Here is a 15535-nt window from a genome sequence, read left to right on the forward strand (position 1 = left end):
GTGGAATATAATGAACAACATAAACTGATGAACAAGGACTGATCCAGAGACGGAGAGGCATTGATTGGACTGTCGGGCCTTGGAGGGAAGGTAGGGGAGGGTGGGGGTCAGGGGGAAAGATCAACCAAAGGACTTATATGCAAGCATATAGGCCTAACCAATGGACACGGACAACGGGGGGGGGGGGTGAGGGCATGAGCGGGGGGGGGGGGGGGTAGAGGGTAACGTGGGGACATGGACACAAATGTAATATCTTAATCAATAAAAAATATATTAAAAAAAAAAAGACTTAAGTGTAATACAATCCTTAAATTGACAGTAAAAAGCAAGTACAATTAGGATGGGGAAAAAATAGAAATCCCAGGCTTAGAAAAGCTCCTGCCTTATGCTTAAGTGGAACTTTCTTCTGAATGTCCCAGTGCCAAGGAAAAAAGGAGAGATGACATAGTTGCCATTCTATTTAAAAAGAAAGAGTAGCATGTGAATTCCTCAAGAACACACTTTTTCTTAGGGCTACACTTAATAAGTTAGACCGTGTGCATTTTTCCATAAAATAATCTCTATAACACATTCGAAAAGCCCTTAATAGCAGTTTTACAAACCTGGCTAGTGAAATCATTCAAAGAGTTTCTACAGTATTGATTCCAAGCTCTCAGGTCTCTGAATCAGACTGAGGTTTTAAACAGCTTCCCAGGTGATGCGAATAATTACTCACATCCAGGAATAACTGACTGAAGGCTTTTTAAATACCAAAAATGGTTTTTGAAAATAACTGAAGAGCAATTGTTCCAGGCTGAAATAACTGAGGCACATTCTATGTTACTAGTTGAAAGGAGTCTTCTGTCAGCTTAATTCCTGTCATAGAAGTGACATAATGATATTTTATAATGAAAACCAAAGATTCCTAACATGTATTCATTCCTGGATAACTTTGCTTGGAACTGGGTTTCAGACGGCCTTTGAAAGTTTTCTATAAAAGTCTCAAATGTATAAAGGAATTTCAATCAAAATGCCACAGGTGAGAGCCCACTATGTCATAGGAGATTTTCAGGTAGAAATTGCTAATCATTGATATCTAATCTAGAAAACCTTGATGTGGGTATTATGAAATGTTTTTATTTTTAGCAAGACTTATGCTATGGGCTTTCTAAAAGGTGACTGAATTAGCTCTGGTTGGCTCAGTTGGTTGGAGGGTCGCCTCATACACCAAAAGGTTGTAGGTTCTATTCCTGGTCAGGGCACATACCTAAGGGTGCATACGGGAGGCAACCGATTGATGTTCTCTTTCACATCAGTGTTTCTCTCTCTTTCCCTCCCTCTCTCTCTAAACATCAATAAAAACATATCCTCGGGTGAGGATTAAAATGCACCTCAGGAAACTATCTGACTTGATTAATGATTTTTAAAAATCTTTTTTCTACCAAAAGATGTTGAAGATTGGCTGATAACAACATTAATGTGGTTTGGCGTAACTGAGCTATCCTTATTGACAGTAGTTAGCCAATGTGTTTAGTTGCTGTTTGAAGCAATCCTAAGACCTTGCCAAGAGAAGAGGAAGGTTTGCTTGTCTTTGCAGGTGATCACAGGGGGGCAGGTGAATGGCTAGTCTGGAAGCTGGGTCAGGTTCTGTTATAAATTACAGTATAAACACAGGGACGAGAACAGAGATCCTTTGCAGTATTTTGTATGGTGATTTGCTCTATCATGAGCCCAGTTTTGCCCACTCCAGTCCAGCAATGACACTCTGATAAGGGCTTTTAAAAACTCGGGAAATACTTTATCAAGATCATGGCTTTGCTCTACAGTTGCCTCCTATCTCTAGGTGAAAGGCTGATTATGGATCTATAAACGTTATACACATTCTTACATTTTCTTAACTAGTTTCTCCAATTAGGTGAACTTAGAGTGTAGTAATGTTTAACTGCATAAAAGTTCTTCCTCAAACTTGCCTATTCTTCGTGGAGGAAATGAGGCCCCAAGCCTGCCATTTCTGGAGAGAAAAATTTGCATTCAACTTTGGCAGGATAGATAGCAAACCTGCAAACCAGGAGGACGCTTATGACTTTTTGCCTTAAAAGGAAAAAAAAAAAAAGGCAAATCGATGAATCTATTTTATGCTAGTTAGCTTGACATAATTTTTGTTTAATTATAAATATTTTGCTGATCTTCCATTGCGGGGGGGGGGGGGGGGAGAAATGGAAAGAGAACCTAGATATTCTTTAAGATCAGACCTAAGGAACTGCAAAAACTTACATTACCTCCCTTTCCTCTTCCACCCACCTCTGCAAGCTGCTTGGGAAGAGTCGCCTGTGTCAGTGACTGTGAACGCTAGGGAGCATGACTTTCCGTCCACTGAGCTCATCAAAGACATGAAGGATTTCGTAAAGTAGAGAGCAATTTTGACTCAGCAATTTCTGTGACCTTTTCTTAAGAAAGTATTATTGTTCTTCAGAGTAATTTGGTCCATGGTGTCTCTGAATCACCAGGTAAGTAATTTATTGCAAACAGGGTTCTAAGTGTTCTCTGGCCAAAATGCTTCAATTTAAGATTTAAGCAGAAATACACTGGAAAAATACATTCTTCTATTGGAGACACAGATTATTCTCATCATAGTTCTCACTTTGTGTATCTATTTTGTCTCTGCATTTTTTAAAAATATATTTTATTGATTTTTTACAGAGAGTAAGGGAGAGGGATAGTTAGAAACATCAATGAGAGGGAAACATCGATCAACTGCCTCCTGTACATCCCCCACTGGGGTTGTGCCCACAACCAAGGTACATGCCCTTGACCGGAATTGAACCTGGGACCCTTCAGTCTGCAGGCCGATGATCTATCCACTGAGCCAAACCGGTCAGGGCTGTCGTTCCATTTTTACAGTGAAAGTTCAATACTATTAAAAGTAGTGTGGGAAGGATGGATTATTTGATAAACTATGTTGAGGTAACAGTGATCATTTGGAGAAAAAAGCATTGGCTACGCATCTCATTACACACACACACACACACACACACACACACACACAAAGAAAGAAAGAGAAAGAAAGAAAGAGAAAGAAAGAAAACCCAGATGGCTCAAAATCTTAATTTAAAAAAAAAAATCAGAACCATGAATGCTCTAAAACACCTAAATTTTTAAAAATAACCTTAAAATGAGAAAAGCAAACTTTTTCTAATGTTTTTTTCTTGTATAAATATGTCCCAAATATTCTATTGGGCTTACTTTTACTAAAATATTACTCATTTTTTATCAAAAATAAAAATTTAACAAAACCTTGTATTTTGATTTGCTAAATTTGGCAACCCTATTTCTTTTTTTTTTTTCTATTATATATGAGTTTGTTTGTTTGTTTTTCTTAATCCTTTCATCTTTTTCACCCAGCCTGGCAACTTCCCTCCCCTCTGACAGTTGTCAATCTGTTCTCTATGAGTTTGTTTCTATTTTGTTTGTTAGTTTATTTTGTTCATTAGATTTCACATATGAGTTTAATCAGATGGTATTTGTCCATCAGTAGATGAGTGGATAATAAAAAGCTGTGGTACATTTACACAATGGAATACTACTTGATTGTAAAAAAGAAGGAAATCTTTCCCCGTGCGACAGTATGAATAGACCTGGGGAGCATTATGCTACACAGAATAAGAAACTCTAATTTCTAAGTAAGACATGAAATGCAGAAACTAATAAGAAAAGATGATCTAATTATAGATGTGTACACCTTTTCATATAACCCAAAAAACTACACAAGACACATAAGCAAAAATAAAAACAAATAGCTAATATTTATATGAAAAGATGATCAATTCCATTCATTTATGAAAGAAAATCAAATTTAAAAAAAGGATAAAATTTTGTTACTATCAAATTGGTAAAAATGAAGAATGATAATACACAGCTCTGGAGTGTGTGGGGGGAAATAAAACTTTTATGTAAGTTAGGTGTAATTTTTTTGAGTTTGTTAGTTTCTATTAAAATTTTAATTTTTAATTTTTTTTTGTTAATTCTTACCTGGGGATATTTTTTCCACTGATTTTTAGAGAGTAGAATGGAGGAAGGGTGGAGGAGGGGAAAGAGAAAGAGAGAAACATCGATGTGAGAGAGGCACATTGATTGGTTCCCTGCCACATGCAGCCCGACCAGGGGATCAACCTGCAACCCAGGTATGTGCCCTTGACCATCGAACTTGAAAGAGACCCTCTGGTGCTTGGGGTGACTCTCGAACCACCGAGAAACACTGGCCGGGCTTTATTAAAAGTTTTAGATGTGAACATTTGACTCAGCAACTATACTTCCATGAATTTACTCATCATCTATATTCACAGTTTTTAAAGTAAAGGTAATGGCAGATTTTTTTTCTCTGCAAGGTTTTAAAAAATTATAATAGGCCCTAGTGGCGCCAGTTTGCCTCAGTGGATAGAGTGGCAGCCTGGGGGCCTGGGTTTGATTCCAGTCAAGGGCATATGCCCAGTAAAGGGCGTGCAGGAGGCAGCTGATCAATTCTCTCTCATCATTGATGCTTCTATCTCTCTCCCTCTCTCTTCTGCTCTGAAATCAATAAAAATATATTTTAAAAAATTATAATAGGAGTATAATTTAGGACATTATCTTTCCTTCATAATTTAAAACTCTATTCTCTATAGCAGTCATTTTTCTACTTGAAAACTTTACCTTTACATATTGTTTTAATTTTTGTCATCCTGCCAATTTATGTGGATGGATTACTGTTTGAGCTGCCATGAATATATTTATTTCAAAACATTCTTCACATAGTAAATAGCCGAAATCTATTGTCCCGTAGACTTTGTTATGGTCAAACTGTATAAATCCATGTTATGGTCAAACTGTTTACATGAATGTTCTCTTTATCATATGAGTTTTCCAAGAAACCTTCACCAAACTAAACAAAGGAAAGAGAAGAGCCGCCTACAGAAAAGAGGAGGCTGGACTGTGAGTTCTTCGGAGCTGATGAAAAATACTGCAGGCAATGAAAAGGGTATTAAAGCTGCGTTTACATGAAGAATCAAAACAAAAATGGACATGCTCCCTCCTTAGGACAAATAACTGCCAGTGTTAACAAAGAGAACCTAGAACTACCCTTCTCTCATTTTTCCCGTCTTCTCCATGGAGGAAAATACTACTCAGATCAGAACAGATGGTCCAACCCAGGACAACTGAAACCGAGAACAGGCAAGAAGACAGTAAGAGTGGACACTTCTAAGAGATTTCATCTCTGCTGGCCCCTGGGCATCACTGCCACTTTTCCTTTTCACCATCACCTTCCCTACTATTCCTCTGATCTCCTACCTCCCCCTTATATAAAGCCCCTGTGGTTGCATTTAGGGCCTACCCAGGTAACCCACCCGACACCTTCCATCTCAGGATCCTTAATCACAACTGCAAAGTCCCTTTTAGCTACAGCCGGTACCATCAGGTAACAAGGTAACTAAACATAAATCCATGGGGATTATTAGGATGTGCACTATCATTCAGATAACCACACTACCATACACTGTTCTATATTATAATCCATTCCTACTAGCACAAGTTTTCTACCCCTTTCCCCAGCTAGTCACTCAGAATTTAATCATCAACAGTTGCTCTAAAAATCCCCATAAAACAACAACAAAAACCTCATCAGAGAATAAACTCTTTGTATTATCCCAACCTCAGTTATAAAAAGTATTTATTATTTTCATTTTCCCCCATTTGTCCACTTATGACAAAGGCATTTACATATAAAACACACCTGCCCCCCAAATACTGTAAAGCACTTCTCTTCCCACTGTCTCCCTACATGTGCCTTCGCCTAGTGAGAACCCCAATACCCGCTGCTCCTGGGCACATCATTAAGGGAACTTCACACATTTTAACACCATCCTCCATGCTAACCCTCCCTAAGGAATTGCCTCCTTGTTTGCTATAGGATTTCCTTTGTGTCTTAGCAATACGTCTTTGCTAGTTCCTTTTCAACTTTATTTTTCATCAAGTGTGTCCAAAAATTCTTGATTATTTTTTACTTAGACCTGTCATGATCCAATATGTCACTAGTAATTCTCCACATTAATTTTAACCACAATCTTATGCCACATCATGAACTTTTTCTCTATTAACTATCCTTCAAATCTTTTTTTAAAAAATTCTAAATTTAAAAATTGAGGTAGAATTTTCACACAGGGAAATTCAGAGTGAGTAGTTGGAGCAGATCTTTGTGTCATTTTCATACTTTCATTTTACTAAAAAAGTTTTACAATTTCTATCCAACCTGCAATTTTCCATACATTTATTCTTCTCATAAAAATCAATATTGCATTATTAAATCAGATTTTAGTTAGAAATGAGGACATTCAAGGGTGGGCCATTGTTCTGAGAAGTTTCTCAGAACCCATGTTCCATCAATGGAGAGTAATGCTTATACCTGGAGAAATTGCCTCAGAAAATGGAAATGTTGACTTATGATGTTAATGCTTGAAATACCCTTCCATTTTTCAATTCCTTATTCAGAGGATTTAATTCTTAAACATCAAAAAGTGCTTGCTACCCAGGCCGGTGTGGCTCAGTTGGTTGGGTATTCTCCCGTGTACCAAAAGGTTTCCTGTTTGATTTCCAGTCAGGGCACATGTCTAGGTTTTGGGTTAAGTCCTGGGTGGGGGGCATGCAGGAGGATTGATAGTCCACACTCAAATCTATGTTTCTCTCTCCCCCTCCCCCTCTCCCCTCTCCCCTCTCCCCTTTCCCACTCCCACTCCCACTCCCACTCCCTCTCCCTCCCTCTCTTTCTAGAAATCTTTTTTTAAGGTGCTTGCTGTGATCCAGCATGTCTGAGGATTTAGTGATACAAACGGGATTCCCAGAAAAGCCAGGGGCTGGAAGGGACTAAAAACAACAGTACTGATTAAACCAGGACATCCCAGTATCCTCACTGATTAAGACAAAAACAACAGGACCCCTTATCTACTTTGTGAAGCAAAATACCAAAGTGGAAAGAGTTCTCCATATAGAAAAGGCTGCACACACTGAAAGGATAATCACTGAATGAAATTATCATGTGCCTTTTCCTCAAAATCTGCAAATACTGGGCTGAGATTCCCTTTGAAATTAAATAAGATGACAGCCAAAGGGTTAAACCTGCGCAAGTGTCTTCTAGGCCCATTCAATGCCATGATTCTGAGATCCTAGTGTTCAAACCTGCTCCACTGTTTCAGGTGAAGGGAGTCATAGGTTGCACCCAGCAGAGGAACTGCACACAGAGAGACTCTTTTGAAACGTCACTGAACAGCCACATTTTGTATCATTTCCCTAAGCTGAGTCATGCTCCCAGCCCTCCCTCCAGGCAAAGGGGATACAGAAGCTAGCGGGAGACAGAATCACAGATCACACACTTGCAACGTGGGTGTGAGAAACCGTTTCTAGGGAGAAATGACAAACATATTGATGCACCCAAAATATGCATGTGAGCAAGGATTCCACTGGGCGCCTGTAAGGCTGGCAAGGGCTTCGGAATTTGGTTCTCAAGGATATGAGGCGGGTAAGGGATCCCCCAAATGTCAATGCATCTTCTTGCCGTCTGAACAAGATGGGGCATATTGTGTGCAGATGAAAACTAGCATTTACAAGGAGGTCGAGAAACATTTTCCCCACGATTTTTGACATAACATCCAGATGGCAGAGGTTCCTTAACTAGTAAAACAGAAGTGGGGGGAGAGCAACCAGGGTTCGCTCACCAACCCATGGCTCAAACGCAAATGCCCCTACTAAGAACAGTGGTCTCAGCAGGTCTGCCCAACGCCACAAAGCCTGCATTTTCACCAGTGGTTCCCACACCAAAAAGAGCATCACACTGTGTGAAGCTCGAAGGGGGAGCTCAGTACTTGTTAGTGGAATAAGGCAATGAAATCCAGAGCCACAGAGTTTCAGTTAAACAAATGTTGGGGGTGGGAGGAGGAGGATCTCCAACTTCCTATGAGTTCTCTCAAGTCTACATATATAGATAGGGTGTCCTCAAAAAATGTGTAACACATTTTGAATAATTAGAAAGGAGTGTTTATTAAAATACATTTCATTTTCAAAATTGAAATTTTGATATTAAAGTGTGTATACATTTTGGAAGGCACCCTCTATTTGTTTGAAATCATTAATATTATATATGGATTTGTATAAACAGTCATGTGTATTTGCTTGTGCTTTTACAGACTATGCCAACTATCTATCTATCTATATATATAGAAGGCTAATATGCAAAGTGTCCCCATGGGAGTTCAACCAGGAGACCAGGAATTCTATCGCTCACTATGACATGCTGCTGACCACCAGGAGGCAGCACGGAGTGAAGGAAGGCCCCGGCCAGCAGCTGGAAGGCCCTAATCGGCCCTGATGGCCAGCCAGGCCTAGGGAACCTACCCATGCACGAATTTCATGCACTGGGCCTCTAGTTTTCAGATAATTTCCAAGAGAAAGTGATCATGTTTACTATTCTTTTTTGTCATTACAAAATGTATTTTCTTTTCTTCCCGCTTAGTTATTTTACAACCTATCTCTAACCTAGCTAACCAACTCACATGCATGTAACTACTGTCTCTTGTGGTTCCTGTCTCTCAGCTCACCTGCCCCACCCCTGCTTAGGTGCCTTCCCCTCCGTGAGATGCCTTCCAACACTACTACTCCTAGAGAGGTTGCTGTCACAGACCCAGCGGGCCAGGAAATGCTGCCAGCACCATTATGCCCAGACCAAATGAGCCCAAGCAGGTGAATAGACATTCTATTTTTTCTAAACCTCTGAAAAAGCCCCTGTAACTCATTCCACAGTAATTCATTCCACAATTACTCTCAGGAAATCACCATTCATGTCTGATTAGGTTAAGGTCAATTCCCTATAATTAGATCCTCAAGGAAGAAAAATCAGCCAGTTGACAGTTTAGTATTTTCTATACCTCTCATGCCAGCATGGCTCCATTCTTTTGGCAACTGTGAAGAAAGGATATGAAGAATGTATCCTGAGTGGAAGCAAGGAGAATCACATATCTTTTTGATTATGAGAGTGTGAAGGAAACAGGGATACTTCCTATTATTATACTGTCATTCTAGAAGTTTCTCACTTGTTAAAAATCATGTCATTAAAATGTATTATGCACCAAACAGTTATTTTGTTAATTAAATACTTAGCTAAGTATATACATTTTGCTGCTGCCCATAGGAAGAAAGAAATAGGCTAGCATTTCTGTCCAGGGTAGGAATGAGTTACTCATCCTAAACCATAAATTATGTTGTAAACACTACATGAATAACAGTTTTACATTCTAGTTTTGTTAGAGTCCGTCAAGGAATTGTTTCTCTTGGTAAAAATGCACTGAAGAGATATTGAAATACTTCTGCACAATAAAATTAGCCAAATTAATTATGAAGCTCTTTTCCTAACTGATAAATTGCTTGTGAATATATGTTTGGAGAACAAAAGAATTCAAGAAAAATATGCATAACAATCAAAGTGATGAATTATGGTACAATAATAGAATTTTTAAAACTCGAGCCATTAAAAAGGCCCTATCAGTCAATCTTGAAGTTTCTCTTGGATGTGACAGCAACTTAACTTTTACTGTGGTAGCATATGACATTCAAAATTCGAGAAAATACAAGTAAATAGTCATCAGATTGTTGCACTAAATATAAAAGAATTTGAAAAATTATTAAACATTATAGGCATGAGTACTATTGAGGAAATTTGTTTTATTTTCCTCTGACATAGACTAGTATTAATGTCCCACATAGGGAAGTCACGATTCAAATCCCGGTCAGGGCATATGCCCAGTTTGCGGGCTTGATCCCCAATTGTGCAGGAGGCAAATGACCAATGATTCTCTCTCATCATTGATGTTTCTATCTCTCTCTCCCTCTCCCTTCCTCTCTGAAATCAATAAAAATATTTTTTTTAAAAAATGAAAAGAAAATCCACTAAATAAGAGAACATATTTTCAGATACATCTGATAAGGGGTTAATATCCAAAATTTACAAAGAACTTATAAAATTCAACACACAAAAACACAAACAATCCAATTAAAAAAATGGGCAAAGGCCCTGAATAGACACTTCTCCAAAGAGGACATACAGATGGCCAATAGATATATGAAAAGATGCTCAATGTCATTAATCATCAGGGAAATGCAAATTAAAACCATAATGAGATATTGGCTCATATCTGTCAAAATGGCTATCATAAATAAATCAACAAACAAGTATTGGAGAAAGGGGAAACCTTGTGCACTGTTGGCAGAAATGCAGATTGGTGCAGCCACCATGGAGAGCAGTATGGAGTTACCACAAAAAAATTAAAAATGGAACTGCCTTATGACCCAGCAATCCTACTTCTGGGAACACTAATCAAAAGAATATATACTCCCCTATATTCATTGCAGCATTATTTACAATAGCCAAGATTTGGAAGCAGCCCAAGTGTCCATTCAGTAGATGAGTGGATAAAAAGAGCTACATTTATACAATGGAATACTATTCTGCCATAAAAAAGAATAAATTTTACCTTTGCAATAGCAAGGAGGGACCTGGAGAGTATTATGCTAAGTGAAATAAGTCAGTCAGAGAAAGACAAGTACCATATGATTTCACTCATATGTGGAATCTAATGGACAAACAAGCAAAAGAGAGACAGACTCAGAGAGAGCAGGCTGAAAATTCTGGGCGGAGGTGGGAGAAGAGGGAAGCAGGGGGTGTGGAGGGATTGAGCAACGAAGAAAAAAAAATAGAAAAAGAACTCACGGACATAGACAATAGTGTGGTGATTGTTGGGGTATGGGGCAGAGGAGAAAGGTGGAAAAGGTATAGGGGGGATAAATAGTGATGGGGAAAAAAGTGAAAGCCATGTCAGGCCTCATTAAGTGAGTTTTTAGCCTCTTGAACACTGATGGCAAAAATGTTCTGCCCTCCCCTGCATAGGCCAGCTAAAGACAGTAAGAAGAGTATCACAAATAGTGAGAGCAAGTCTATTCCCAACAGTGACAGCAATGTGGACTCAGGACACCTATGGTCTGAGGGTCAATGACTTGAATTCAGATCCTTACCCTCCGCCTCCCTGCATGTGACTTTAGACTGTTTCCTGTTCTGCCGATCTTAGATAAGATGGTCTATCTTCACATTGAGACCAGAGCACTAACCAAGATGGAATTTTTTAATTGTGGTTTTAATTTGCATTTCCCTGATGATTAATGACATTTTTTTATTGTGGTTTTATATATCCTATATAATAAAGAGCTAATATGCTAATTAGACCGAACAACAGAATGACTGTCTGGACTACCTTCCAGACAACCGTTCAGATGACCTCCCGGATGAAGCCGGGGCTGCGAGGGCCGGCTGGGGCTGCGAGGGGCTGCAAGGGCCGGCCCAGGCTGTGAGGGCCAGCCGAGGCAGCTGGGGCTGCGAGGGCCGAGCCCCTTGCATGAATTTTGTGCATTGGGCCTCTAGTCTGTACTTATAATAGGGTAATATGCAAATTGGTCAGGATGCTGTCACATAACAACCAATGAGCAGGAGGGTGGGGCAGCGAGCGACCTGTGGCAGAGAGCTACGAGCGGCGGTGGGTGAGGCGGCCAACTGAGGCAAGCGGCAGCGAGCTACTTGTGCATGGATTCGTGCACTAGGCCACTGGTATATATATAAAAGGCTAATACGCTGTGTCCAACCGTCCAACCAGTCGCTATGATGCGCACTGACCCCCAGGGGGCAGATGTTCAATGCAGGAGCTGCCAAGCTGCAGTGACTTCGCAGCGGCAGTTCTTGAGTGACACACCCGGAACCAGAGAGGAGGGAGCCTGATTCCTCATGGGGCCATGGAATTCCACCTTTGGCTGTGGGTTATGTTGTTGCTGAAGTACTGTTGGCCGCAAATCTGGTTTATTGCACCTTGCATTTGCGTTCCACACCCTGTATGACAGCAACTTTGCAGAGTGCCCTCTGGCACTCCCAGACCCCTCAGAGGATGTCAGAGAGCCGGTTTCAATCCAATCCCCGCAGGCCAGGCCGAGGGACCCCACCTGCCAGAGGGATCCTGCTCACTCCACAGACGCCGGGGAGGGACCACAGGAGGTTGACTCCAGGGCGTGTCCAGCACATCTCGCCCAGTCCCATCCCGTTGGCCACCTTCTAATTAATTTCCTTTCAATGTGCATGAATCCGTGCACTGGGTCACTAGTGTGTGTGTATGTATATATATATGTGTGTGTGTGTGTGTGTGTGTGTGTGTGTGTATATATATTGAATTTTCCATTTCAGCCATTTAAAATATACAATTTAGTGGTGTTAATTATATTCACGAGGTTGTGCAACCACCACCATTATTATTTCCAACATGTTATAATCACCCCAAACAGAACTGTAACCATTAAGCAGGACCTTCCATTTCCCTCCTTCCCCAGTCCCTGTTAACCTCTAATTGACTTTCTGGCTCTATGAATGTGCCTGTTATAGCTATTCCCAAGATAGATTATTGACAACTAAAAATGTCTGGAAATGGAATGGACTTCTTCATGGGGGAGGTGATGTCCGCTGTCACCAGAGTTGTAGTAGAATGGAAAAACCCACTTTTCATTGGGGAAGGGATTTACTTTGTGTTGGAGTGAATGACTGGAAGATGTCTCCCAGATTTGAGAGCCTGTGAGAATAGCAACTCCACAATCCACTCTCCAGGTGTTAGAGGCTAGGCCTGGCCCCATTTTATCCAAGATGAAACTGAGGCGAGAGCTGTTGAGTAAGTAGCCCAAGGTCATACACTGAGTCACAAAGAGAGCTATGGATAGCACAGAAGTCTCCTGATGCTCGGCCCTGCCCTGCATTCCATCATCTGGCAGCGCTGCACTCTGCGACCTACTTGTCCTCCAATTCTTATAGCTTTCCTTCCAAATCCCCTCGGGGCTCTGTTTGATGGCAGCATACACTATCTTAAATGAGAAGTGGCTAATAACAACAAATTATTAACTTGATTGCCACGAAGTTAAAAGCTGTTAGAAAACTAATTTGCAAGCAGAAAAACCCTTTGAGTGACATTAGAAAATAGATCCTCAAATTTAGATCAACAACATTTGCAGAATGTATGGACGTTAGACTTCAAATAACACCAGGATGGATTCCATACCTGTTCCATAGCAAACTGGAGAAGCCACCACAATTGCTGCTTTTTTTAAAAGTACAGAGTTTGAGACCAAAGAGAGCCTTCAATTCTGATGCAATGTCTCTAAATATGGAACCAGACACAAATGTACATGGAAAAATTCAATTTGAATAATATTCTGGATACACTGTTTTGTTTTTTTTAAGACTCAAGATATACTTATCATTAGACTCAATGTCTAAGAAGAAAGCCAATGCATATGTTCCTTTAAAAAATAACTACAGAACCAGTCTCTTCTTTAATGAGAGATTATAAGAAATATTTTTCAGAGTAAATAGAAAACAAAAGTAAAATGCTCTATTAAATATTAAAATTTTACCAAATATCAAATCTACTATATAGCAATTCATTTAAAAGTCAATAAAATTTTCCTGTAGAATTTATTCAAAATATCAGTTCCTATCTTTCTATGCACATTTTCTCCATTTGTATCTGCTAGTAAAGACAAAGATTCTTTTTTTTTTAGTAATTTGTTCTATAAAAACTAAAAGGAGCCCTAACCAGTTTGACTCAGTGAATGGAGCGTCAGCCTGCGGACTGAAGAGTCCCAGGTTTGATTCCGGTCAAGGGCATGTACCTTGGTTGCGGGCACATCCCCAATAGGGGTGTGCAGAAGGCAGCTGATCAATGTTTCTCTCTCATCAATGTTTCTAATTCTCTATCCTTCTCCCTTCCTCTCTGTAAAAAATCAATAAAGTATTTAAAGAAAAACTAAAAGGAAAACTTAGAAGCCAATGAAACAATTAAATTCAACATATAAATCTATTAAAAGAAATCTGTTTCTAGGGCTTCATAAGTAAAAAATGAATGCAAAGACATTGCAAAAGTCACTTACAATGGACCGATTATTTTTTCGTTGAAACGGTTATAAATGTATTCAGAGGCATGTAAGTGTTGTTTGTCTCACACAAGAAGAAATGCCAACGTAGGCAGGCAAGGCAGGGGCAGCTGCCCAAGGATGGTGCTGGGAAGCTGGCTCCTCTGTCTTTCTGCTCTGCTCTTCTAAACTTGTGCATGTCCATCCTCACGCTTATCACCACAAAGTTGCTTGACGGCTCTGCATCTCTGGCATCAAGCCACATCCATCCACTTTTCTACCAGGACAAAGGTAGTGGGAACAGGAGGTGGTGGGACTTACATCAGGAAAGCAAATGCCTTCCCAGAAACCATGCTCCTGCCCACCCCCCAGTTCAGGATGCCTCCAGGATGGTCACCCACAACGGAAAGCCAGACGACCCAACCCCAGCTTCTTCTTTACCTGAAGCCCCATCAGGCAGCATGTGAATCTCTAGGTGTGTGGATCCCACTTCCTTAAAGTCTCATGTCCATACCCTCCTTTCTTTCCCCCCTTCCCCCCTCTCTCTTACCCTCCCTCCCTCCCTCCTTCTCTCTTTCTCTCTCTCTTTCTCCTTTCTTTCCCCTCCCTCCCTCCCTCCCTCCCTCCCTCCCTCCCTCCCTCCCTCCCTCCCTCCCTCCCTCGCTTCTCTAATTCTGCCTTTGCCCAGGCTCTTTTCAGCCCTGGTCTAGACTGGTGCAATAATTTCCCAATTGCTCACCCTTCTTCCAACTTTGGCTTAGATCCAGTCTATCCACCAGGCTGGATTTTCTGAAACACAAATGTGACTGTCACTCCTCACTATGCATATAATAAAGTCTAAGACCCTTAGGATGCACAAAAGCACATTATTATCTGGTTCAACCTCTTGAGGCTCGTCTACCACCTTTCCCCTATCTGCACTTTCCAAGCATCTGAAGCTTCTTACTTCCAGTTGCCCATAGTATCTCTAATCTTAATGCCTTTGAACATACTATTGTTTTCCCTGAGATCCCCTTCCCTCTTTGTGTTTATCAGGAAAATTCCTACTCATCCTTTAAAATTTACTCAAATTTTTCTCCCTGTAAAGGCTATTCTTTTTCCACTTCTTATCTCCATTCAAGTAGGTCCAATGTGTGTGTGTATCATTATGGCACTTAGTACATTGCATCCAAATTATGTATTTACACATCTGTCTTCCAAACTAGGCAGTGAGTTCCTTAAAGACAGAGACAAAGTTTTATTATCTTTGATTGATACTGTCTGGTACATATCAGGTGATTAATAAATGCTTGTTGAATAAATGAAAGAGAAATCGACTGAAATGGTTATAATTTTATGTATGAAATCCAGGACACTGAAAAAGGTAACTTGGTGATAGAAGAGTGATGAGCCATTCTGTGGCAAGGAGACCTTTTAATTCCTAAAATATGTTTATTTCAAAAAGAGGATGTAAGTAATTACATAAGTGAATTTTTGAAATAATTGAAGTTTAAAATTTTAAATTGAAGAAAAACTAATTAAAATGTTAGAATATCATTAGTAAAAA

The 15535-nt window shown here is 40.0% G+C and overlaps 1 protein-coding gene across 2 annotated transcripts in view; it reads right to left on the reverse strand.

Annotated features, from left to right (window-relative positions):
• KCNMB4 (potassium calcium-activated channel subfamily M regulatory beta subunit 4) overlaps positions 1-15535 on the reverse strand; it is a 59455-nt gene that overhangs the window by 6106 nt on the left and 37814 nt on the right. The window contains exon 3 of one of the 2 annotated variants that reach the window (XM_036301255.1): positions 14729-14778. The exons of the other annotated variant lie outside the window; for it this stretch is intronic. Coding sequence (XP_036157148.1) covers positions 14729-14778 — 50 coding nt within the window. The remainder of the gene's footprint in view (positions 1-14728; positions 14779-15535) is intronic. 2 annotated transcript variants of the gene reach the window in all.

The sequence above is a fragment of the Myotis myotis genome, unplaced genomic scaffold, assembly GCF_014108235.1.
Source record: "Myotis myotis isolate mMyoMyo1 unplaced genomic scaffold, mMyoMyo1.p scaffold_m19_p_3, whole genome shotgun sequence".
NCBI lineage: Eukaryota > Metazoa > Chordata > Mammalia > Chiroptera > Vespertilionidae > Myotis > Myotis myotis.